The 26,485-nt window shown below is 38.5% G+C and overlaps 1 protein-coding gene across 2 annotated transcripts in view; it reads left to right on the top strand.

Moving 5' to 3' along the window:
- Nucleotides 1-1,514: 1,514 nt before the first annotated feature.
- MFSD14B (major facilitator superfamily domain containing 14B) overlaps nucleotides 1,515-26,485 on the top strand; it is a 37,429-nt gene continuing 12,458 nt past the window's right edge. Inside the window, exons 1-6 of one of the 2 annotated variants that reach the window (XM_063295230.1) lie at nucleotides 1,515-1,924; nucleotides 4,020-4,112; nucleotides 6,343-6,405; nucleotides 14,428-14,555; nucleotides 14,850-14,964; nucleotides 22,273-22,491. In XM_063295230.1, coding sequence (XP_063151300.1) covers nucleotides 1,754-1,924; nucleotides 4,020-4,112; nucleotides 6,343-6,405; nucleotides 14,428-14,555; nucleotides 14,850-14,964; nucleotides 22,273-22,491 — 789 coding nt within the window. In that variant the 5' untranslated portion in view covers nucleotides 1,515-1,753. Of the gene's footprint in view, nucleotides 1,964-4,019; nucleotides 4,113-6,342; nucleotides 6,406-14,427; nucleotides 14,556-14,849; nucleotides 14,965-22,272; nucleotides 22,492-26,485 lie in introns of both variants that reach the window. The other variant, XM_063295229.1, reaches the window with a different exon arrangement.

The raw sequence follows: 26,485 nt of genomic DNA, 5'->3' as shown, positions 1-26,485 counted from the left end.
AATCTCTTTTGTTTAACTAACCCTGTTTAAGAAAGGGATCAATGACTTTTGGACCTGATGACCATAAATTTATTTATTTCATAGTATCATTTAAGAATTTATGACACATTTCACTATAGAATTAGATTTTGCATCATGATATTGAATGCTTACCGAAACCTAATCCCTACTCCATGGGTTGAAGGTGATTAGCATTGAGAAGTAAGTGGTTGGGGTAACTACAGAAAAAGAGTTAAATAAGATTTACAGGACTTTTGATTTATATGATTTAAAAAGTATTGATAAGATATAATAATATTCTATTTTGGCTTTTAAACTTAATAGGGCAAAACTGTTGTAGTATTATTAATTATAAAAGCAGATAACTTATATGTTTTTATAATTTGATTTTTATTATAGTGGACAGAAATATATAGAATAGTGGTAGGAAGGAAATAATTAAATGGATGTTGTTTAAGGGGGAGGGAAGTTGATTTAGAAATACACACACACACACACATACACTTTCTTTTTTTATATAAGGGGAAGGAGCAATTGTATTAGTGATTTGTATGTGTCAATAGAAGGATGTATAGAAATAATGTGATCTTGGTTTGATAAAGAGTAAGGGTTTGACTATGGAAATTGCTGTATATTCTTGCTGTTGAAAGTTGAAAGTCACCTTTGTATGTAATCTTTAAAATTCTTTTTCTGTTTCACACTTTTTTAGTTTCTTTTTGTACTTTTTTGTTTTTCTGTAGTTTTTATCTTTGTTTTAAACTTAATAAAATTCTTAAACAAGGGTAAAAAAAAGAAAAAAAAAGTTAAATAAGAGCAAACCTGAGCAATGTTTGGATGTCACAACTCCAGGAAATCCAAGGGCTAAAAAAATAAATCCTTGGGGGGGTCTATAGCAAATTCCTTCCATATTGTTGCCAAGAAAACTATATGGTTGTGTCCACAAATTACCAGGAGTGGAGCTCCCCTTGAGAAAGCCTTTAGCAACAGCGTTTATACACAAAAAAAGTAACAAGCAGTGAATTTCAGTATAGCTAAAAGGTAATTTAATATGGGACCACCTTGCCTCTCTCTCACTCCCAATACTTTGTATATAATAATTATCCTTGGCACGTATTATCTAATAAAAACAGTAATATTTAATAATTTTACATACAACGCCTTATACACTCATAATCGTATAGAATAAAAAGCAAGAATAATGAAAACGCACCAAAACAATATTTAAAAATGCACCCACTACACATAAACATGTACAAAGAGGGAGTGTGAGCACAACAGCATCCTTCTCACTTATCTGGAGGTTAGGAAAGAAAAGTGTAATACCTAAAAATAGGTGAAAACACCTAATTGCCTTCTGAATGGAACCACACAAAATAAGCCTCCGCACTCGAACTATTCCCGCCCTCCGGGAGGTGGATCCCGCCCACGTTGCCTATTACAGTATATGATTAGCGTCTCCACTTTGCGGAAGCTCCGCCTTCTCCGTATGTGACGTACCTTCCGGTGAGGCGTGGCTTTTGGTGGCCGTCCCTGTGATCACTGGCAGCAGGAAGGTGTTTTGGAGAGTGGGGAGGGGCGCTGCCGCCAGAAGTCGCTGCGGCGCCCTAAGCTTCGCCTTCTTTTCTTCCGCTGTTCTTCGCGCGCGCGTCGCCTGGCCCTTGAGACGGTGGCAGCGGATGAAGGAGCCGGCGGGAGGCCGCCCGGAGCCCCTGCTTCGCCGCCGCTTCCTCCGCCTAGGCAAGATGGGAGCGAAATGAGCCCCGAGCCGAAGCCGCCACCGTCTCCTCCTCCTCCAACCCCGGGCCGGGAAGCGGAGGTGGTGGCCTTGACAGTGGCGGCGGCGGCGGTGGTGGAGAGCGAAGCAGCGGCTTCTGGAGCGAGCGGCGGCGGCGGCGGCAGAAAGTGCGGCAGCCGAATCATGCTGGTGAGGAGAATCGGGTTCAAGCCGGGCGGAGGCGCCTCGGTGAGTGTCCGGGAAGAGACCCCCACTTTCCCTCCCCGCGGCTTCCGCCCGCTGAGGCTCGGGGGAGCTTTGGCCGTCGGGGGGACGCGGAGTGTCCCGGGGCGCTCGCCCTGCTCGTGGGGGCGAGGTGTCGGCTGGGTTCAGCGTTGAGAAGTCAGACCTGCAATCGGAGAGACGCTGTTCCTCCTCTTTCTGTCGTTCCTCTGCTTTTGGATGGGTTGGCCGGCTTGTCTTTGGAATGGTTGCGGTTGTAAGGGCAATAGCTACCCTCCCCTATGAAGCCTTGGGGCTCGTGGGTGACAGATTGGTCCTCCAGTGAAGAGTTTTGCTGCTGGAAGTCTTCTGAACCCATCCCATTTATTTCAATAGATCTTCCGAGAATCGCTTTCAGTTTTGAAGATTCGCTTTCGGTTTTAGGCAGCTGAACAGACTGACATGTATTTAAAAAACGTAGTCTAGAATGAGGTTCCTACCTTTGGGAGCCAGTAGGTGTGTTGGGAAATTTGATAGACCAGTTCCATGGATGGACTGATTATGTGCCATCAAGTCGTTTTTGATTCCAAGCGATCACATAGATAGATTTTCTCCATAACAATCTATCCCTGACCTGTTCTTTCAGGTCTTCCAACATGCATCATTGCCATTGGAACAGTCCATCCACCTTGCTGCTAGTTGTCCTCTTCTCTTTCCTTCCACCTTTCCCTGCAGTAGAGCCTTTTCCAGAGATCTGGGTCATGCCATGGATACTTTCACAAATTTGCTTCTGCAGTTTTCATCATAAAATAGCTCCATGATGGGATCCAACACCCTCCAAAGGCAAATCTGTGTGTATGTTCCTGCCACTCGTCTAACCCTAACCCTACAGTATGCTGCATATATACATATCTTTATTACAACACTGACCAGAATACAACAATCATCTATAGCATATGGTTATGTTTGTGTGAGGTTTCCCTGCTTTGGGAGGGAATATACATGTACATTCCCTGTATATGTATATGAATGCATATACATGCATATATGCATTCATATACATATATGCATGTATATGAACGCACATCTAGCAAAAGAGTAGTCTCTTGCTATTTTTGCTTTCTAAGGATGCTATGGATAGTATATAAAGAAAATGAATTGGAGAATAAGGATCATACTCAGAGAATGACATAATGAGTAATTACTTCACCATAAAGCAAGATATTGCAGTTATTTGAATTATACAGTAATGTTAGTGTGTTAGGCAAAGTTGAAAGTACCTTATGTGTTTCTGGGTAAGTGAATCTTGGTTATCTGATGGACTCAGTTTTTTTGAAAATGGCAGAGAGTAGGCCTTCTACTAGCAATTTTCATTAAATGGTTAATTTTTATAAGTTCTAGAGGCATTAAATGCAAAACCTTGAAAATTAAATGTCAAAGTGAAATTTAACTGTACAGTTAAATAAGGAGCAAAAATTCCCACTTCTCATGTAGCCTTGATAACTCTTCTGGAGAAACCTTCAACTGCAGTGTGGATTGTTTTTAATTCTTACAGATGCTTGTTATATTTTGATTCTATATTTTTTATATGTATTAATGTTGTTTTTTTATTTTGTGAGTTCTATTATTTGGTTGTTAGCTGGCTGGAATGTTTAGAGATAAGCAGAATACAAATGTCTGTAAATAAAGCATCCTGATAAAGTTTTCATGATGCATGGAGTTCTAAGGTGTGAAGGAGGACGTTCTGTTTCTTGTGTAAAAGTCTACTCAAATGTATTTCTTGTGTTTTTGAATAAGCATTAAATGGGGACAGGGATTTGACAGGCAGATGCAAGCAAGGGACACTATCTCTATAAGTTGAAATTGAGGCCCCTCCATCCCTAAATGGCTATCTCGAAGGGGTTGCAACAGGGCATCTACAGAGTCAAGGTATCTTTGCTCCCTAAAGTGGCATGCATAATTCCCTGCAAATCTTATGTTAAAAAACCAAGAAGTTTCCATCTCTTCTAATATATAAATGGTTGTTTTACAAATTCCTAAGGTCTGTATGCTATTAATACTGTATTTTTCTTTTTATTAACAGCAAGGTATTGGCCGACCAAGTGTGTACCATGCTGTTGTTGTGATCTTCCTTGAATTTTTTGCTTGGGGGCTTCTCACAACACCCATGCTCACAGTAAGTTTGCAGATCCCATCAGCTGCAACCTCATTGGGGATTTTTCTTCTGGAAGGAACCATTCTGTTCTCTACTGGTTGGAAGAATTGCCTTTTCCTAAAGCTGTTTTGTGGCTAACAGGGACTCTCAACAAATAGGATTTCAGAGGCTATGAGCCACATTGTGGATTACAAGAGAGGCAGGAAATCTTCATAGGTTTCTGGAAGAACCCAGAAACTTTGCAGAGATCTAGAACACATTCAAGAATTAGGGTCTTCCAGACTGGACATCAGTTGTGCTTGCATTGACACCCAACGCAGAGAGAACATGAATTTCTTGAAACAAAATCCAAGGTGATCACCAGTATAACAGGTGTATCCTAAAAATTCTGTGATAAGCTGGCACCATCCTTTTGGACAAATAAAACAGCATGTTAAGTTTTATACTGGAAATCAGGAGTTCTCTTCATTAAAATGCCAGCTTTGTTCCACTAGATACGGAGCATTGGCTTCCAGGGCAGTTCTCATCCACTCCTAGGCTGGTGCTTGACATTGTATGTGAATGCTGCTAGTGTCTCATTGTTTAGAACAAAGAACAGCCTCATAGCTGTTTTCTTCCTTTGGGCAATAAATTTCTTTTGTTATTGCTGTAAAACCTCTATTTCTAGTTACTGTCAGTTGGGTTCTTATTTGCTGAGATATTGCAATACTTGAAGTATAGAAGTGATAGATGTTTAATTACAGTTGATGGAAATCAAGTAACATTCCTCTTGTCAAGGCCAATCCAATTTCTTGTTGTAGTATCAATTCCTTAGAGGCTTCCTTTGAAGGTCAGGTGAGTTTTGGGAATGGCTTGTGAGCTTGTTCTCAGACCGAGAATGTATTCTATACATTGAGCAACATTTTAATTCCCCTCCTGTGCTGCTTGGACCTAGTGCTTTCAATTTACATAATGCAAATTCTGCATTTTTTTCTTCCTTCTTCACAGTCAAAATAGCTGTCGCCATCTATATACTACTAAAACTGTCCTGTTTGTCTGTGGGTAACCTTTAACTGGTTGAAACAGTACATCGTAGGGCAACAGTTTTTGAAGCAAGGTACCTCAAATGGGCTATCTTAAGAATATTTTATTTATTTATGTTTTATTTATTAAACAAATTTATAAGGCCGCCCAACTCACGGTGACTCCAAAATATGTCCAAAATCCAGGACCCATGACTCCCATGGAATTGAAATTTGGCAAATTTTATAAAACATTTGATGACATAAAAATTATCATAAAACATTTTATGACATAATGCAAAACGTCATAAAATATTTCCTGTGGTCAACTACTGATATTTGACTGTGCTGTACAGTCCAATATGAATGACATGGGCTATTTTCAAGGCAGATACATCTCTGAATATCTCCCTGAATTTTTTAAGAACTTTTCCAGTGAAGGCAGTACATTAGAAGCTCTGCCATTGTTGGAGGTATTGAAGAATCTGGTAAGGAAATATCTCTGAAACAATGACCCAATGGGTCATGGGTTGTGTAGTATCTATTATAAGTAGATTGTGGGATAGATGCAGATACATCTCATATTGATGTTCAATAGCTTGTGAGAAGATTGTACAATGTATTAATAAGCTTATTTTTTTCTAACAGCAAATCAGTTCTTTCAGTGTATCAAATTACTATTGCCACATTTCATGCAGCTGGAAATGTGTGTGCACATAATTAAATAAGTATCCTCTGTTATCTTATTATACGGACAATAGCCTTTATTGCAATGGATGAATTGTTTAAAATGTTAATATCAGTTTTAGCAACTAGTGAAGATATGCCTCTTTTGGGTATGGGATGTTTACTTATGGAGCATATGGCCATAATTAGTTCTTTAACCGAGATAGTGATGACTTAGTCTGTATTGTGGGTTGGTCCTTGATTTGTGTTCAGTGAAGTTTGGCTCAGGAGAAAAGGATCTAGTGGCAAATTTCTTTAACTTTAGTTTTTTACTGTTGTTCCCAACACCATCTCCATATTCTAGAGAACTAGACAGGTAATGTTGACGACCTCAAGGAGAATTGCTAGTCAAGAAAAAAAATGGATGTATTCCCCTCCTATATCTTTGTGCCTCTGTTAGATTGCAGTTCCCTTCATGAATGGAGGAATTTTGTTTTTAGAGGGAGCTTTTACTTTTGCAGTTATTAAATATACATTTACTTTAATTGAGAAGTTAGTTTTGAAATAAAATATTTCTCTTTTAGGTCTTACATAAAACATTTCCTCAGCATACATTTCTAATGAATGGCCTCATTCAAGGAGTTAAGGTAAGAATATTCTAAATACTATTATCACTCTTACTGATTAACAGAACAGCAGTTCTAAATTGGAAATTTTATATGATTTATAGTTACAAAAACAGCATCAAAGAAAGTACAGGCATAAACACTTTTTTTTAAAAAAATTGCGAAGCTAGTTATGTAACTACCGTTGTGGCCTGTTCTTAATTATGTGTAAGACCAGTTGAACTCAGCAGGCTTTAGTTCTCAATGGGTAAGGCTGCACTGATATTTAGTAAATAAAAAAATGAAGCAATAAAAGGTCTAAATGAAATTGGCAGCATATCAATGTGATACATAAATAATCTGGCCTCAGCAAGCGGCTTGTATGAAATAAGGAGCGTGTTTTGCATTTGTAGATTGTAGCTTGAAAGCTCAGTGTCACTGATAGAAGAGCATATGCAGAATGCACAAAGCCATGCACTAATGCTCAGAAACCAACAAAATCAACAGTACAATGTTTGCATTTACAATTTCCAGCCTAAAAGCCACAACAGCTTTAGTAACTACATATCTCTTTGCCTTTATAGATACCTGTCTGCAAAAAGCACAGCCTAGAACGTACTAAACACTTGCAACATAACCTGCTAACTTCCACAGAGCAGTAGTTTTTAGAAAGCAGTACACTTACTTACCTAGCAGCCAGGTGTGTTCATGTTTGGAACCAGCCAAATAGAAATGAATTTGTATACAAGTGTAGCACTATGTCTGATCTAGATGAATCCGTGACTAGGGTCATATGCTTGGATAACTACTGATTTTCTCTTATCCCTTTCCTCGTTACATCTATCCAATCCGAGTAGCAGCAGGGATGGAACCAGACCATGTTGCAGTACTGGCTAGGTCAGAACCATTTGGGGTGGGGGTTGATGATCACATTTTGCAAAATATTTTATCAATCAGGCAGTTGGAAAAGCTGAAGTACTTGAAACAACATTGCTGAAAATGATCCTGCTAAGAAAAGGCTGGAACATTTTCACCCTCAGAACAAGCATACAGATAGTCCCTGCTTAGTGACCACAATTGGGACTGGCAACTCCACTGCGAAGTGCCACGGTTGTTAAGAGGAACATTGCAAGGCTGTGACAGACTTACAACGTCACTTCCCATTCAGTCATTAAGCGAGTCACCATGGTCATTAAGCGAAACATGTGACCATTTTACTTCTGCGTTTTCTATTAACTCTGCTTATCACAAGCTGGTTGGGAAGCACGCAAATGGTGATTATGTGACTGCGGGATGCTGCGACAGTTGTAAATGTGAAGTGCCCAAATGGCGATCACATGATTGTAGGATGCTGCAACAGTTTTAAGTGCAAGGATTGTTCACAAAGCTGTTCTTTTTACACTGTTTTAACTTAGAACAGTTGCTAAATGAGGCAGTCAATAAGCAAGGACTACCTGTACAGATCACCTATGTTTTGTTTCACACTGCTTTTGACTTGGAACACTTTGACTTTGTAAAAAAACAAAGATCTTGGGAAAGCTGAGGACTAGGATTAGTTTTACTAACTAGTTTTGATACTTGTGCACTGGAGGCATACCAAACCATTTGGAGAGTACTTCTGGAGGCTGCAGAGTAAAGGCAAATCAAGAACAACCTTTGCCCCTTCCTCTTTTTATGGATCACAACAGTTATGTGAATGGAAGGGCTGCTCTAAATTCAAGTCTAAATGTTTCTGCACCGAAAAAGGAAAAGTATATTGACCTTTACATTGATGTGTTTTATCAGGGAGCATGTTTAAAAAGTTGCAGAAAATGTCAGTATTTTGAAAAGTGCATGATAGCTGGACAGGAAAAGGAATTTTTACATAAAAAGTGTTAGGGGAAAACTAGATTGATGCATCTTTCATGCCACTGGAATGCTTTTTACCTGCTTTTAAGGAAATCATGTGTAAAGGTCTCTTTCTTGACAATTCTCTGACTAATGTGATTTGTGTACATGGGAAATCTACTTCGTTAGTGAGACTTTCCAAAGATTAATGCAATTATTTATTTATTTATCTATCTAATTTATCCCTGCCCATCTCCTCCTGTCGGAGGCCTCTGGGTGGTTTACAACAAATGATTAAAACCATCAGAATAATAAAATACAATAAAAATACTATAAATAGAAATAAAAATAAAGAATAAAAATCCAAGCAATGAAAGATCTAAAACAGTCCAAGTGTGGGAGGAGTAGTCTATAACAACCATCCCCATGTAACTCTATTCCCCTCTCCACCCCAAGCGAGGCGGCAGAACCAGGTCTTCAGACTCCGCCGAAAGGCCAGGAGCAATGGGGCCAATCTCACCTCCGGGGGCAGCATGTTCCACAGAGCGGGAGCTACTGCGGAGAAGGCCTGCTTCCTGGACCCTGCCAGATGAAATTCTTTTACAGACGGGGTCCGTAGCATGCCCTCTCTGCATGATTGGTTGGGACGGGTTGATGTAATGGGGAAGAGGCGGTCCCTCAGGTAACCTGGTCCCATGCCATGTAGGGTTTTAAAGGTAATAACCAACACCTTGAATTGGACCTGGAAGCAAACTGGTACCAATGCAGCTCGCGCAGCAGTGGTGTTACATGTGCCCTTCTGGGGGCACCAAAACAGCTCGCGCAGCTGCATTCTGGACCAGCTGAAGCTTCCGGATACTTTTCAAGGGTAGCCCCATGTAGAGCGCATTGCAATAGTCTATCTGAGAGATAACAAGGGCATGAGTGACTGTTCGAAGGGCCTCCTGGTCCAGGAGGGGGCATAACTGGTGCACAGCACGTAGCTGCACAAAGGCTTATGTGTATACTATTTAAATCCCACTGGCTTCAGTAGTGATTTTTCGTTTACAGTCTACTTGTAGAATCCCAGTTTTGTTGAGGAAGTGTATCTTCCAAAGTAGAAATGAAATAAACAGATTAGGATCTTTTATGCTAGCCATCTTCTTCTGTGGGAAAGATAATGAATGCATAGATATATGGATCTGCCATAAGTCTTGGTTTGGTGTGACTGATAGATGCTAAACATAATTTATATTTTGTTAGGTATTTTTATTGATTTATTTCAGACTAATCTGTGGCTGCTTTTCTAAGAATGTGTTTTGTTTTGTTTTGTTTTGTTTTGTTTTGTTTTGTTTTGTTTTGTTTTGTTTCTAAGCTCAAGCCAGGTACAAGCACGTCTCATGGGGCAAACACTAGTGTTCTGCATTGGCCCCATGCATGAATAGGAATCTTTATTTGAATGAAATGAAGTAGAAAGCCTCTTTCAGTATTTCAGAACCATTCCAGGGAGGATGTAGAGAATGGGAAAATGCTTCCCAGAACAGCATGGAGATGACATTGGTGGTTAAGGGAGGAAACAAAACAAGTCTTAATCTTCTCCATCAGGTCTCAAGCTCTTCCACGGTGCAATAGCAAGTCTGCATATAGCTTGCACAGAAAACAAAATAGCTTTCTTTGAAATTATGACTTTGGAGCATTTTTTCTGTTGTCCATTTTAATTCTTTGTATTTGTGTAATACCTTCCCTTCCAAGGAAGCTCTGATTAGTGCTCACAATACTTATACCAAAAGCATTATTTAGAGTATATTTTGGATATTTGGAATTTTTAAAATAAATTTCAATATTTAACAACTGTATATTTTCCTTGGACAGTCTATAATGAATAGTTTGAAAGGAAGAACCTTCTGGAGTGAACTCTTTCTAGAACCATGTGTCCAGAAAGTATAGCTGTTGGAGGATTTGACATCGGTGATATACTTGGATGAATAATGTGAAGTGTCAACTAAATGTACCAATGATCCAATTTGATGTATAAGGATTAGTATTTTTAAGTACCAGTATTATCAAAGTATGTTTTGAAATTCTCAGAGGTAATAAATATTAAAGCAAAGAAAGAAAATATATGCTGTTACCTAGTGAATGCTCAAGGCTGGGATCAGTTGGATGGATGGATGAATGGAAAGGTAGGTAGGTAGGTGAAATGAGCTGGCCCAAAGGAATTTACTTTTTAAATACATTTTCAATATTGTATTCCAGTGTTAAAAATCTGACCACCATACAGTATCAGAAACTGCTGAAAATATTTGAGAAATAAATCCAAAGCTTCCCTTAGTGTATGGCATGAGTTTCACAAGTCTCTAGATACTGGTCAGCATTTGACTGTTTTGTCAGCGAGTCTGATATCCTTAAGCATCAAGTTTTCAGAAGCACCTAGGTTGCAGTCAAGAAACCTTCCCCTGGTTTTATCTATCAGTCTAATTTTTCTGTTTTAGTCTTCTTTTACTTCAAATTTATTTGTAGATTATCAAACATTAATGGGCTGGAATATTACAGCTAATTAGCAGATTAAAAGCATATGTAAGAAACGGCTTACCTTGAAACAAAGCACACCATTCTGTGGCACTGTCATTAAATTAATCAGTTGGAGAATAGCTGTGACTGTTTTTTGTTGAACTACTCTTACACTTAAGGAAGATTTTCTGTTCTAACATGAAGCAGCTCATCAATTAAGCAATTCCTTGGAGGCCCTTTTTTCCAGGTGTGACCTTCATCAACTTAGTGGTGCCTGAATTAAGGAATTCTGTAGGCATATTTGCTCATGCAGTCTTACTACCTTTTGTGCATGAGGCCAAGTCCATCCTGTTTTTTTTAAAGTAATTTTATTAAAAATTATAATTACAATACTAAAAATAAATACAAACTAAAAGAAAGGTAGCGAAATGGAAAGAAAAGGAAAGAAAGAAAGGAAGGTAGAAAAATAGAGTAAAGGTGCAAAGGGGAAAAAATAGGAAAAACATAAAAAATAGAAAAGAAAGAAAAGTAAAAATATAGTAAAGAAAAAGAAATATATAAAGTAACTCCCAGCCTTCATCACAAGTATAAACAATTTTAGTAACTTTTCATCTCCTCTTAAATGACAACAAATGATCTTCCTATATCCCATCTCTTATGTATCAACAAGAAGTGTCATTTCAGTCCTGGTGTCAGCAAAAGTCTATTATGGATTACCAGAAATAACAACAGATCTATTTTAACCTTGATCAAATAAACCAATATTATATTCCTTTTATTTCTAACAATCTTAATCTTTAGTCCATTCAAATAATGTTGTTGAACTTGATTTCTTTTTATTTCTTCTTTGTCCCTTCTCACGAGATTCTTCAAAGCTCTAACAAGTCTCTTTTGTAAGTCCGATATAGAAAAATTATCCAGGTCACTCTCTTGGTTTATTGTTTGTCCCTTTTAATTATTAAAACATCAGCCAGTTTCTTCTGTATGTCCATTTGTCAGTCCACTTTCAACTCAGTCTCTGTCTTGTCAGGTAAAATTTGTTCCATAACATCTTTTAACACTGTCTATCCATAGAGGCATATATTGCTGTTGAACATTGTTAATATTAATTTCTGACTCCATAAAAAAAAATCCTTCAGTATTTCCAGTGTTAGAATATTTTGCACCATTCTGTAACTGTTAGTCAAGTTTATGTGTTTTTTGATTGAAATCTTTAGTTCCCCCTAGTGTCCAATTTTTAAAATCTTACTATTTTTTTTTAAATCAAAACCAAAGAATTTACCCAAGGGAAGGATTCTTTATAATTAATTCCAAAATCTTATTTCAAATTTATCTGGACCCTTAGTCTGTTTGTAACTTTCTAAAATCAAGTTTTAATCAACCTTTTGCTGTTTTTTTAAAAAATTAAGTTCTTAAGCTTGTAGTTAAAATTTTCTTTCATTAAGGATTGAAGGCAGACTCACCTGGTGTTTTCAGACTTGTTGACCCAAAGGTTTCTAATAGCTGAAAAGTAGTTAATAAGCAATTTCTGAACATGATTAGAAAAGGAAGTATATGAACTTAGTGTCCTTTCAAAGGCACCAACCACAGTTTGAGCAAGATGACTATTCCCTTGTCTCCCAGTGCTCATAACCCACTGGAGACCACTGTTTTGCAGTCTCCTCGCAAGGAGCTACTGTCTGGAACACTTGTGGGCGATTTCTTGTCTTCTCCTTTGTCCAAAGAGGTTCAAAGAGCCAGTCTACTCGCTGGCTCTTTGTCCTTCGCCACAGTCATTGGCTCTACTTTTTGCGGTGCCATCATCAGTCCACCATTCTTCCTCTGGAAGTCCCCCTATCCTGTTTTTTTCAAGCAATAATGACATAAGATAAATTCTAGGGAAAAATTTCCCTTTTTCAAATTAACTGTTTTATTGTGTTCTAGTTAAATAAAGGTTTGTGACAGTTCCATTCTTACTAGATTTATTTCTTGTTTGTTGTGCTTTGTGTCACCTGCCAACTTGCATATATGAATGATAAACTGAACATTATATGTGATACTGACTACACAAAGGCTAAGCAAATCTGATCTTAGAATCATAATGTACCAATGGGGCATTTGGACCACTGAGTTCAACCTCCTGTTCAGTGCTGCTATCTAAATTAAAGCATGCCAGCTTTAGTTTAAACAGATAGCTGCCTAGGCTCTGCTTAAATACATGCTGTGAAGAGTAACCGATCACCATTCTGGGTCGTGAGTTCCATTGTCCAACTGGTCTTACTGCCCAGAAGGATTTTTTTTCCCTTGAAAATTCAATCAGAATCTGCCTTCTTATAACTTAAATCCATGGTTCTGTGACATGCACTCTGGAATAAGAGAGAACAGACCCTGATTTTCCGTGTGGCATTCTTTCAAATCATATCTACTCAGAGTAGCCTCTTTGTCAAATGTTTTGCTGAAGTAATTTACAGCATTCCCACAATCAGAGAGATTGGCAAGATTTATTCATAACAAATCTGTGCTGATTTCTAGTAATTACTAAAATGAATACCACAACAGAAAGAGGAGGACTTGTGCTGTATGGTGTAAGTATTCATTCCACTTTAAAAATTCAAACAAATTAACTTGGTTGTGCTGTTAAAGAACACTTCGGAGAAAGTAAGCAGAGGAACAAGTAAAAACAATACTATTACTGATGTACTATTACTCACACTGCTCAACAAAAAGATAGTGATGTTTTCAGATTTTTCAGAGAGGCATGAAGTCATCATAACAAACTTTAATCACCAGTTTCTCTTGTAGAGCCTTCTTTTTTGAAAACTGATTTGTCTTTGCTCTTATTAGCTAAAGTGTGGTCATTTACTGCTGCAGTCCTTTGACCTTTTTTTTGAAACACTCCTCAACCTTGCATTTGTTGCAAATATATGCAGCAAATAAAAAGGTTTAAATGAAGTCCTCACTACAGGTTTGGATAATGCAAAATAATTATACTGCTTTTTAAAAAATCCTAAAGAGGATGAAGTTTTGAAAGAATAAAAAATAAATTTTTATCAAATGATTTCTCCATTCAATGAAATAATTACAATAAATCCATTTTAGCATTTAAAACTAACATTTACTAATCTCAGACTATCCACCTTACTTAGTGAGGATGCATCTAGGTTTCTAGTAGCAGAAAGATGATACTGCTCTCATGTCCTATCTGTGGGCAATGTTGGTCGCTATAGAAACATAATCCTAGGATAGTTAGATGTTTGGTTTTATACTACATAACATATTCTCACCTTCTTATTTTGTTTTGATCTACCCTTTGAATATGACTTTATGCTGCTAGCAATCTATAGTCACTGTGACCTTTTGTATATTATAATGTAATCTCTACCTGATGGAGACTGCAGTTCTTCATTTTACTGAGATGGACGCTGAAACATATTACAGTGAACAATTCACCCATTTGTTTAGCAACTTTCACTTTTGCCATTGCCATGGAAACAATCTTTCCTTGTACTTAAAGAGTTTTACTGGATTTCAAAGGAATAACACTCATGTTTGGGACTTACATGGTTTCACTGGCCAGCTGTGTGTGTGTTTTAAAGGAAATGGTTTATTTCTGTAATTGTTTTGAAGTCTTTTAAACTATACCTTATCAGTAAGTGCTTCCCAAAATGTAAGACATTTTACTACACATTGCGTACATTACTGCATTGATTAACTACTAGAAACAACAGGGATCAGTATGGATTAAAATCATTGCCATTTTGTTCTTAGGGTTTTCTATCCTTCATGAGTGCTCCACTGATAGGTGCTCTGTCTGATGTCTGGGGAAGAAAGTATTTCCTCCTCATTACAGTTTTCTTCACTTGTGTCCCTATTCCATTAATGAAGATAAGTCCATGGTAAGTGGGGCATAAATAACAGTGTGTGGGTATTTTGGTGGTTTTTTTGGGGGGGGATATTAAGAAAAGAGATCTGTTAAACTCATGGCAGGATTTGGTTACCTGTTTCCGTGTTAAAGTGAGTCAGTTTAGGTCTTTTATACTGAGTATACTTGGCAAAGGAGTCACTAAACATGGGTGGTATATAAATCTAATTAATAAATAAACTAAAACTATGCTTTTGTTAGATAGGTTTATAGTTACCTAAAGCTTTTTGTGTAGCTACAATACATAAATATGGCTCTGATTTTGCAGGTGGTATTTCGCAATGATTTCTGTATCTGGGATTTTTGCTGTTACGTTCTCTGTCATATTTGCATATGTAGCTGATATAACACAGGAACACGAGAGGAGCACTGCTTACGGACTGGTAAGAATGTTTCTTAACAATTCTTTGACACGAGGTGAACTTTGGCTTCTTGAATATCTTCTGTCAGCATTCACTACTGATTTCTGATTTTTTTGTAAAGTGATGTTACTTAAAAGTAAATTTTGAATTTGCTATTTAGAGATTATAGTAGCTGTATTCATATACATGATACCTAATTGACTTTGAGAGAAAAAAAGAACTCTTGTACATGGCACCCTCAAGAATAAGCTAATGCATTAAATAGGAAGAAATCTTTCTACATGATTCCCACATCTTACATAATTCCTTTCTTCAGTTTTATAAAGAGAGGATAATGTTTCCTGGTCAATTTATTATCCATTTCTTTGAACACAGTTTTTCCTATCTTGGATCTTTCATGACTGAAGAAGTGCTAGGGTAGTAATTGGTATTTTAGAATGACTTTTTATCTTTATATAAAAAAAGACTCCTAACTGGCCAGTTCAGGGAAACTCATCTTTATCAGTAATATTGGTGGAAACCACTGGTTAAATCTTTTCCAAATGTTTGCATAAAATCTTCAATTTAAAAAAAAAATGTAGATGATGGCCAAAGGAAGTAACAACATCAGGATTTAATTTGTGGGGCATGGGAGTAGCTGTGTTAGTTGGATATAGCACAGGCAACAGAGCACTGTTGGGTACCTTGAATAACTGACCTATTCAATAAAGCACAGTCTTTTGTGAACTACAATTTACTTCATGAGAAGTCTTCTGAGTATAACCATCATAAGTAGGGGTATAGTGAACAGGGAGGTCAGGAACTATTGAAGTACATATGGTAAAGATTGTAGTGATTACTTACTTGATAGTGGCCATTTCCAAATAGTGGGGTGAAACAGGCATTCTTTAATTAGTGTGTTGTTAACACATGGACTATGGTAAGAAATGTTCATCTTTGTTTAATCCATGAGAAATAGTATTTACAGAGGGGTTTCATATTATTTCAGCCGAACTTCATTTCTTTGCTCATGGGAGGTAATTTTATAGTGAGTCCTAAAGTATCCTGCAGAATTGAAATTTTCCCATCAGGTACTGAAAGTTGCCATGGATGATGTGGTGTCTGTTTTTTTGCATAGGAGCTGAGTATAGTGAGGTATTGCTACAAATTATGGCATGTATTGTTTTGGAGATAGGAGGCTGTGAATAGTTGTGAATGAGTTGTGAATAATTAGGTTATGTAAAAGGTATCCAAGAAGACATTGAAAATAGTTTTGACATCTAGGTATGCCACAGGGTTTTTGCTAAATTTTAGATTGAGAGTCTATCTTTAACCAAATAAATGCCTAGAACTCAAGGCCTGTGAATAGGGAATACCATTGTTCAAGATAAGCTGTAGATAATTGTTGATTTCAGGGTGTGTAGGTGAAGCTCTAGATGAGAACAAGTGGTTTTCTGTTTCTTCTTCTAGATCTGTATAGCAGTTAGTTTCTAGCATAAGGCACCACATTTATATGTTTCTTTCTGAATTTGTTTAGGAAAAGGTTTTATTGGAATGACAGTTGCTGAATTTTTGATAGAATTTTGTGAAGGTATTATGTCCCAAAGTCTAGATGATCACCCACTACTTCAATAACTATGGGATTTAAACCTACACTGTTATGAGTATGGATGGTGAGCAGGAGGAGGCCCCTATCCAGGGGGGAAAACGCATGCGTAGTTTAGAGACTTTGAACTGTCATTCAAAGAAACCCAGAACAGACCTGCCTTGAGTTTTGGGGTTTATCTGTCTGGGTTTTCCCATGCTCCTTCAGTTTGGTAGGATTTTCTGTCTACAACAGCAGTAAATAAAACACTAGAGACTTTCTCCTCGTCTCAGTGTGGTCTTTGCTTAGTCAGGACATACACCTTCCCATTTCTTATGAAGTATTTATAGTATTTATAGTAAATATATTTTGTAATATAGGTAGTCTGTGTTCAGCGACCAGTCGTTCAGCTACTGTTTGGAGTTACTTTGATGCTGAATGAGGGGACTTATGATGGTTCCTCAAAGTTATGGCCATTGCAGTGTCCCCGCGGTCCTGTGACCACGATTTGGGTGCTTGCCAGCCAGCTTGCAGTTATGATGGTTGCAGCATTCTGTGGTCATGTGATCACCATTTGCGATTTTTGTTGCCGGCTTCCGACAAGCAAAGTCAGTGGGGAAGCCAGCAGGAGGTTGCAAATGGTGTGTGAGAATCAAGCCTGCCTCTGACTCAGAAATCGAAACTCCTTCTGAGTCAGAGGAGGAAATAGAAACTTACCGGCCTGAAACCGGGAAACCGAAATGAGAAGATGAGTCAGCAGCACGGGAAGAACCTAAGGTGCTGATTGGCCAAGATTCAGTGGAGGATTTGAATCCTCCAATCAGCATGCACCAACAATGGGCAGAAAAGGCAGCCCAATTGGCTGCAGAAGGGTCCAGGACCGTGAAGGATCAGCATAAAAGGCAGATGCGCGAGGAGCAAGCTGCTGGAGACAACTGATCCTACAAGCCTGCAGCGTTTGCAGAAGAGTCCCTACCAGCATCAGAGACAACGTCTGTTGCTGAAGAGGAATCAGTGCAACTGCTCTCCACTGAAGAGGACTTAAATCCTGCTTTTGCTGCCATCAAGGATTCTCTTATCGCCGAGCCCAGCAACCTTAGCCTTGCTTCCATTATTGGCCCTCTGTGGTCATCTTGTGTGAATTCCAGGTGCGTTTCTTGCCCAGTTTTGGGATTCCAACTGAGCCCAGCATCTCCATTTCCACCTTGTCATGCCTCCAGTCCACAGTTCCACCCCGAATCTCTGGTGCAGCCTTGCAACATTTCTAGATCGCTGGTTAGATCCAGGTCTTCCATGCGGTTTTGGTGTGCCTTGGATCTCCAGCCTCACTGTGGATTTTCGGTCCTGTTTAACCATGCTTTGATGGCTCGACCTTGCTCAGGAGTTTCACACCCATCTTGTTGTGAAACTGAACCGTTGCCTAGTCCAGGACTTCTAGCTGGGTCCAGCCTTACTCTAAGTCTCCAGCCTTGCTCCAAGTTCCTAGTCCAGAGAATCCAGCCTAGTCCAGGACCTCCAGTCAAGTCCAGCCTTGTTCCAAGTTCTCAGTCTTGCTCTGAGCCTCCAGCTCCCAGTATCCAGTCCAGCCTGAGTCCTCAAGTCCAGTCCAGTCTGGCCCTTAGCCCGCAGAAGCGGGCTCCGGTCAGCTTCATCCAGTGTTCCAGTGTCAGCCTAATTTAAGTAATGTTCCAGTTCGAGATCTGCTGTCTTCATCTTTAGTAGCATCCTGCACTCCAGTCTCTTCCAGCCTCCCAGTCTTCATTGGGGAGTCCGGTTCCGCTGCCTTGTTGCCGGCTCCTCCTGCAATCTTGCTGGTTGCCTTGCCGCTACCTAGGTGGTCTTGATTGAAGCCAGTTCTTCCTCGATTCAAAGGACTTATTTATTGTAAATAGTTATTTAATAAAAAGCATTTTGATATTTATCTGCCTGGTCGCCTTAGTCTGAACAGGACATGGTGATCACATGACCATGGGATGCTGCGACCACATGAGATTTACCTAACAATGGCAACTGGAACTGCTGCAACTGCCATGTAAGTTGGCATGGTCACATGATGTCATGCTTTATGACCACATGGCTTAGTGATGGAGTTGTTGATCCCAATTACCATAGTTAAGCAAGGACTGTGTATAAATATTTATAATAAATACTTCCTATTTTCTATATAATAAATACTTCTTATTTTTAACTTGACGTTCACACCAAACAGGCTATTATGTCTGGATCTACTCAAAAGAAATGGCTTCAACAAAACAGTACTATATGAAGAAGACTTAATTATCAGGAAACAGTAACATGGTTTTAATGCATTGAATTTTTGTCATGTCCCATATTGCATCATTAGTCTGTGAGTACCTTAGCAACCCCTGTAAAATGAGAGTAGTTAAATATCTGGAAAACATTTTGCTAAAAACACAGAAGTGTTAAGCCACTGAGATGGTGATAAAAGAGGAAGATTCCTGTTTTTTTAAAAATCCAGTATTATTGTTATTGATTAGATTTCTGTACCACCATGATCATTAGACTCTTGATGGTATACAAAAGTAGAATATTAACCATTCATGAAACAGTGATAAAATACCCACTGTACAAAGTAAATAATAATTAAAAATCCAAACGTTCAGTTTAAAATTGGAGCAACAGTTAATTATAATGACCACAGAAGTGGGGAATCACAAGCAATTTTCCAAGGGTCAGTTGTGGTTGGGGAAGCAGTTCTGAAGGTACCTTAGTTCAAAGCTATATAGTCTTTGTAGGTTGAAATCAGCACTTTAAATTGCACCCAGAATCTTTAGTCAGCTGGTGCAGATCCTACAGCACAAATGTAAAATGTGGTTGTGCCTAATGCCAGGTAGCAGGCAGGTTGCTGCATTTTTTACAAGCTGCATTTTTTGCATGGTTTTCAAAGGCAGCTGTCAAAGCCTCAGAGAAAACCCCCTCCCAAAGTGATCCAGCCATTCATGCCCCACTCAAGAGCAAGGAGGGACATGGATCTAGCTCCCAAGTGACAGGGGGCATAGTAGTGAGCATCCTGTCCATTTCACCTGAATCATAGAACAAAAAAAGTTTCAACACAACAAGACACTGCCTCAGTCATAACATGGACTCTGCCCGTGAAGAGTTATGACTTGATAAACCTGAGTAAATGTGTTGGTAAAGAGAACTGTCACAACTGTGCAATAGGGAGTTTGCCACCCTAAACGAGGCAGCCAGCTAACATTCTGCAGTCAGAAATAACAGAAGTACCGATGCTTCACCTCTCCTACCATCTTAGAATTCACTGTAATGCAGCATAGGTACAGACAAGTATTTTGTTCATATTATAAGATAAGGCTGCTTACTTGGCACTCCCCAGGCAAGTAGAAGAATTGGAACACAATTATCTTTTGGCTTTCGTACTTAGTTAATTTGTGCAATGCAGATCTCAAATCATAAACTACACCCACTCATACAGTTAAGAAGATTGTATATATCAGGGGTCCCTAGTCTTTTGGGGTCAGTGAACACATTTGTAATGTTGAGGCAGGTTAGGAAATTCTCAGAAAGTAGCTGCCTTGGTGGATATGACCATCTCAGAATATATGAAGTTTAACTGTCATTTTTGCTGACACTTCCAAAGAAAGCCCAAAGCTGCAACCCCCTGTCATTTTTATTTTCTAAGAATGCCTTCAAGATATATGTAGGACTAGAAGCATCCTAAGAAATTAAAGTTTTGCTTGAGGTTTGTGCTTTGTTTTGTAGCATGCTAGCAAATTAAACATTTGTTTTAATTTAACAAATATATAAACATATAAAGTAAAATCAGATGGGGTATATAACCTGGTGGAGCAACACAGTGGTATCTGTAGACACACTGGCTCCTTTGGGTACTATATTGGTGACTGAGGGTCCCATAAATAGATACTTATATAAAAAATTTAATAAAAAAAAACTTCTAAAATTCTCAAGTTGTAGAAAGTATCAATCCCTGGTGTAATGCAGCCAAATGAAAGGGGTAAAGTTTAAAAACAGACATCTTAGCTTTGACAACAACATTTGATTTAAAGACAGTCATCCAAAGAAGAACAAGTTAGCACAAGGTTCAGAAATATAATTGCGATACTATGATAGGATTGGGAAATATAGTAAAGAAATGGAAGCAATTGAGTTGATTGAAATTATTCTAGCCCAAGGAGAAAAAACATTGCAGTTGAGAAATAATATAATATTTATATGACTTTATAATATCAGTATAGGAATTTTTGAAATAGTAATGCCAAATATTGATAAGGAGCTGAATGTGCAGAGATAAAAAAATGTAACATCCAAATAATGATCATAATCATAACTCTGATTAAAAATAATGAAATTCAAGTATTTGCTTGTGACTTTTAACACTGAAAAATTATGATATTGTCAAGAGATGGGATATATTTTCTAAGCACTGCTTTTTGACATTCGTGTTGCCTTTCCATTAAAGCAAATTGCAGTTCACACTGAATAAGGAAATGTTACAGCATAAATCACTACTTACCACAATAACAAATAATGCCTTAAGTACAGCCATAAAACACCAAGAAAGTGACACTTCAAAATATTGAAAGTAAAAAAAAAATCTTTAGATGCCTTCAGAATTCTGGGGATAGACTTTTCTGTCTGTCTTAAATTGCCTATAGTCTGTAAGAGAAGAAGGAGACTGTCATGAGTAAGGATGGCGAGCAGGGGGCTCCCACCCAGACTGTCAAGCGCATGCGTAGCACTGAGGAACTGTTCAGCCATTCAAAGAGACACAGATCGGGACCGCCTTAACCCTTGGGGTTTATATGGCTGGGTTTTTCCCACGCTTCCTCAGTTTGTTAGGATTCTTGTTAAGTACTACTAATAAATATTAGAGACCAAGTCATTGTCTCAGTGTGTTTCCTGGTAATCAGGACAGAGACAGAGAAAAATATGCATGCTTACTTTAAAGTGACATATCATGGCTTTGTTAAACAGTGCATCACTACTTCATTTCCTGGAAAGGAGTGTTTGGTATTGCCTTCTATATCTCTGCACTATAAATTATTCTGCTAAATGTTTCTTAATGTTGCTGAGGATATTTCAGAAATCATGTTGTCCAAAAAAGTTTTTTTCTGTGTTAGTTCAGAATGAGATGCTAACTGACAAAGCATGTTGAGTTGTGATGAGGTCAGTGGGCAATAGTAGTTGATGACGATGATGGTGATTTTGCAGCCCCTTCTTGATCTGAGATAGCATGCTATCTGAGGCAATAGATACAGGATAATTTACAAATTTAGGTGAAATAAGATTTCTCTGTCGCTAGAGTTCCTTCCATAACCTATAGAAGAACTCTGGTATTTGCAGATCCCTTCTCCCAAAGCTGGTGGGTAGGCTGAATTGTTTTGCAGAAATGTACCTACCTTGTTCATTTTTCTAGTATCAGAAAATATTCAGTGAAATCACTCATAAAAAACAACACAGTTCAAGCTAAATCAACCTTAAAATTAAGAAATACAAGGAAAGCTTGACGATTTGGAAGGTGTATTACTTTAAGAAGGATCGGGCCACAATGGTTTAATGTGATGGGATTGATAAAGACTTTTTTTGACATATTTTTCTCTGGAGTTGCCTTAACAGTTGCTTCTCTATCATGTACACATACATCTATATCAAAACATCTATATCTCATCACTGTCTAAAATGTTTGAAATTAACTTTTAATTGTTATATTACTTTTTCTTCTATCAAAGTATTATCTTTATATGTTTTTTTTCTCTTATATTTAGGTATCAGCTACGTTTGCAGCAAGTTTAGTAACTAGTCCTGCTATTGGAGCACATCTGTCTAATTTGTATGGTGATAACTTGGTGGTATTAGTTGCTACAGTGGTGGCTGTTGTAGATATCTGTTTCATTCTACTAGCTGTACCAGAATCTCTACCTGAAAAAATGAGACCACCTTCATGGGGAGCTCTTATATCATGGGAACAAGCAGACCCCTTTGCAGTAAGTTGCTAATTATATTCATTTTCCTCTATAATAAAATATGCCACTTTTTTTGTTAAAGGCAATATATAGATAGATTTATTTTGTATGGATTGAATAAATGAAATTCTGTCAAACATGCATGTTTTTTTGCACTGAAGATGTTGCCTAGTCTGGCAGTGAAATGTCTGCAAGAAAACAACAAGGCTCAGAGAGCACCGAGGACTCCACAAACATTCATGAAGCTGTTTTTTGAACCATTATGTTATTTCTAGACATAACTAATTTCTAGTTATGTCTAGAAATAACTAACTTGCTGTGTTAGTGTTAGTGATGGTAAAATCCTACAGAACCTTTACAATACTTAACACTGCTTTCTGTTTTTATTATTATGGCACACAAGCAGGAACTTAGAGAATTGTTTACTAGATTAATCAGTGTGGAGCTTGAGTAGGTTACAAACAAAATATGAAACCTCAGGCCTTGTACACTTTTCTGTTACAGTTAGTCCTCACTTTATGACCATTTGTTTAGTGACTATTCAGACTTACAGTGGTGTTGAAAAAAATGACTTATGACTGGTTCTCACATTTATGACCATTGCAGTGTCCCTGCAGTCACTTGATTACAATTTGGGCACTTGGCAACCAGTTCACATTTATGACCGTCACAGCATCCTGTGGTCACGTGTTTGCCATTTCCGACCTTCCTGGCCGGCTTCTGGCAAGCAAAATCAATGGGGAACCACATGCTTCACTTAACGACCATGTGATTTGCTTAACAACCACCTCAAAAAAAGTCATGAAATTGGGTTGGATTCACTTAATGACCGCTTTTCTTAGCAACTGAAATTCTGGTCCCTATTGTGGTTGTTACGCGAGGATTACCTATATTTCATTTGTCTTGACTTCCAAAACAGTTCAGATCCTGGTCCTTTTTAAATCTGGTATTATGAAATGAAAACAAAGAGGCAACATAAGTAGTTGCTATGGTGTGGCTTCACTAACTCTGAGCAGGGGCAGATGGTTAATAACTGGAACTTACCTCCATTCAGTCTAGAGAGGTCTCAACTAGAATCAGATTATTGGACAAACAGTTTTTATTTTTGCCCAGAAAGTTATACCATAAGTATCTTGATTAATTTGACTCAAAGTCAAGCTTTTGATTACCATGGGCAACTGCCTAGATGAATTTAGGGAGTCATAAACAGGAGGAATATTTAATGCACTACCACATTAAGAATGATTTGAAACAAACCATATACAAAATGAATAGAGGAGTAGGATGTAGGAGAGCACTATTTAGCAGAGGTCCTGTCCTTTCCAATATGATGGTGGAAGACTGTTGGCCAACTACATGACTATTGGCTTTTGAGATTGTAATACTTATGTGCCTCAAAATTTACATGACAGTTCTGAGAATGGCTATCCAGATTTTTAGAGTTGAGACTCTATGCCAATCATTCCTAACTCTTTTTCTCTTTATGCTGATATGCTTTTAGTCTCTCCCTTTTTGGGAACCTTCATCTATCCCAGCTTCTTTTTCCCATGAGCTTCTCTATCATGGAATCCTACTTATCATTTCTCTGGATTCATGAAAATCCATTTTTTAGAAATCCAAATAAACTTTAGCTTTAGTCTGCTTAAAGTTAAGATCTCTAACATTACATGGTCACCATTTCCTTTTTTCTGTTGGCTGCTATCAAATCAAGAATAGCTGACCCTCTTGGGCCTTTCTCTGAAACCCTTCTGCAAGCCAAGAGAATTTCCTGGAAGGACCATGTTTGGCAGTGTGTGTCTTTTATGAGAAGTTAGAATAATTAAAAAAGTTTCTCATCATTATGACTTTATGCCTCTTTGAAATATTTGGTTCTGGAAGGCATTACACACATATTCTCCTTGGTAGTGTGTGCGAAAGTAGACAGTTACAGCAGTGTTGCTTTTATTTGTTCCTCCACTTGTTTTAACCCAGATTCCTCTTCAGGGGCATGCAGGTCTGAAATACATTACTAAAATGCAGTGACCCTCTTAGACATCTTCTGTCCCAGGTTTCAGTTTCTCTAGCTATCTCAATACCGGGGCCGAGAGTTGGTGCTTGTATTTAAACTTGCCTTGTATGTGACTATGGACTTTGCTCCTAAAAAAGTAGGACATGAATGCCTATGCATTAATTGGGCCCTAGGGACGAGCTGGGAATCCCACTGGTGTACTGTCTTCCTTGGCAGGATCCCTTCCCAATTTGCTTACCCTAATCTTGGTTTTGGAGTACATATACCTGTAGGTGTTGAATGACTGGAATCTCCAAGCCTTTGGGACTGGGTTAGGTATAGCTCTAGAATTCATAACCTCCATGGGAGTTATTGGCTTGTTCCAATTAAACTCAGTCCCAGTACATGTAGGTAGTCTCATGGTGAATCTCACTTTTGCTCTGGAGTAGACGTTTAGTGATCTGGATATGGAGGGTTTTTCCATCAGTCTCTTGCCATGGTTGGATCAGTTTCCCATCCAGGTTAGATTGACTGCTACTCAGAACCTCCATGGGCTGATGAAGATGGTCCTCCATGGGCACCTTATGGTTCCAGATGGATTCTGGCAGGAATGTGGGCAGTTTCCCAGCAATCGTGCAGGCAGTTCCATTGAGCACCATTTTGTCAAATGAAGTCACTCAGATTCTCCAGAGTCGTCTTGACTATTTGTGTGCAGAGTTTGTTGTAATGACACGAACATTGACTTGTCATATTATCTGGAACTAGTGAAGTAGAGTGGATGTTCTCTTGGTTCTCACACTCATCTCTGGACTTGTCAGCACCATCAGGTAGATTAGACCAAGAATCAACTCCATAGGAAGACTAAGACTACTTTTATTGAGAGGTAACAAATCTCTGATAGTGCTGTGCCTCTTCCATTCTTCTACCTGTATGAGTTAGACGTATGCTTTCTGCTTGTTTTGGACTTAAGCCATGTTTTTCTCCTCATTGCTTTGGTAACAGATACGGTCTATGTCTGCCAAGGTAATCTTCCTTACTCTCTGCAGGACTGGATCTTTACCCGTCCTGGTTTCTTTGGAAGATTGGGGAAAGAACATGACAAACTGGATCTGGGATACTATCAATACCTCATTACAGGAGGGGTTGATGCCAGCAGTTTTGAAGGAGGCTGTGGTACGGTTCCTCCTTAAGAGGCCCTCTCTGAATTCATCTGTCCTTGACAGCTATTGCCCTGTCTCTAAACTCTTGTTTTTGAAATACATTGTTTTTGTATTCCTGCTTGTTTTTGGAATGTGTGAATATGCAATGGTCAGTGCATAGTTACAGAACACTCAAAAGAAAGTGGATTATCTGAGTTCAGTCCTACACATGGGATGAAGATGCTTTATTTGTGAATGATCTTCAAGACCTGGATGGGGATAATGAACTCCTGCTGATACTTTTAGATCTTTCAGTAGCCTTTGATATCATGGACATATGGACTGCTTACAGGGATTGGGGATTGGAGGCACTGTGTTACAGTGGTTCTTCTTCCTTAGTCAGCAATTCTAGTTCGGGCAAGGGAAGAGAGATTGGTTTACTGGCTGCTCCTTTGTGCAATGCCAGATGGTTCAGTCCTTTCTTTCTGTTTAATTTTTACATGTTTACATTACGCTCCTAACTAGGGTAGGCCAGTCAGTTTGGGGTGCAGTGGCATCAGTATACTGATGCTACCTAATTATTCATTGCTACCCTGTGCCATACGTAGATTTTGTCAATGTCTTGACATAGTGTCAAGAGATTGTAAGGGTCTGGATGAGCAAAATAGTCCAAAACTGAACCTAAGTAAGATGGAATTACTGTTTCTTCATTGGGATACTCTGACAGCTCTGGTATTGTCTCAGTGGCATAGTACATTCCTAAGGGAGCAGCAAGTCCCTGAGTTGGGAATCCTTCTGAGCTTACAGCTACTCCTGAATGGTCAGGGATGACCTTTGCCCAGTGCCAGCTGATGCATTAGTTGTAGCCCTACCCAGAGCAGGAGGACTT

Source organism: Candoia aspera, chromosome 2 (genome assembly GCF_035149785.1).
Source record: "Candoia aspera isolate rCanAsp1 chromosome 2, rCanAsp1.hap2, whole genome shotgun sequence".
NCBI classification, from domain to species: domain Eukaryota; kingdom Metazoa; phylum Chordata; class Lepidosauria; order Squamata; family Boidae; genus Candoia; species Candoia aspera.
The sequence above is the reverse complement of the archived record's forward strand: the minus strand, read 5'-3'. Positions and strand labels throughout refer to the sequence as shown.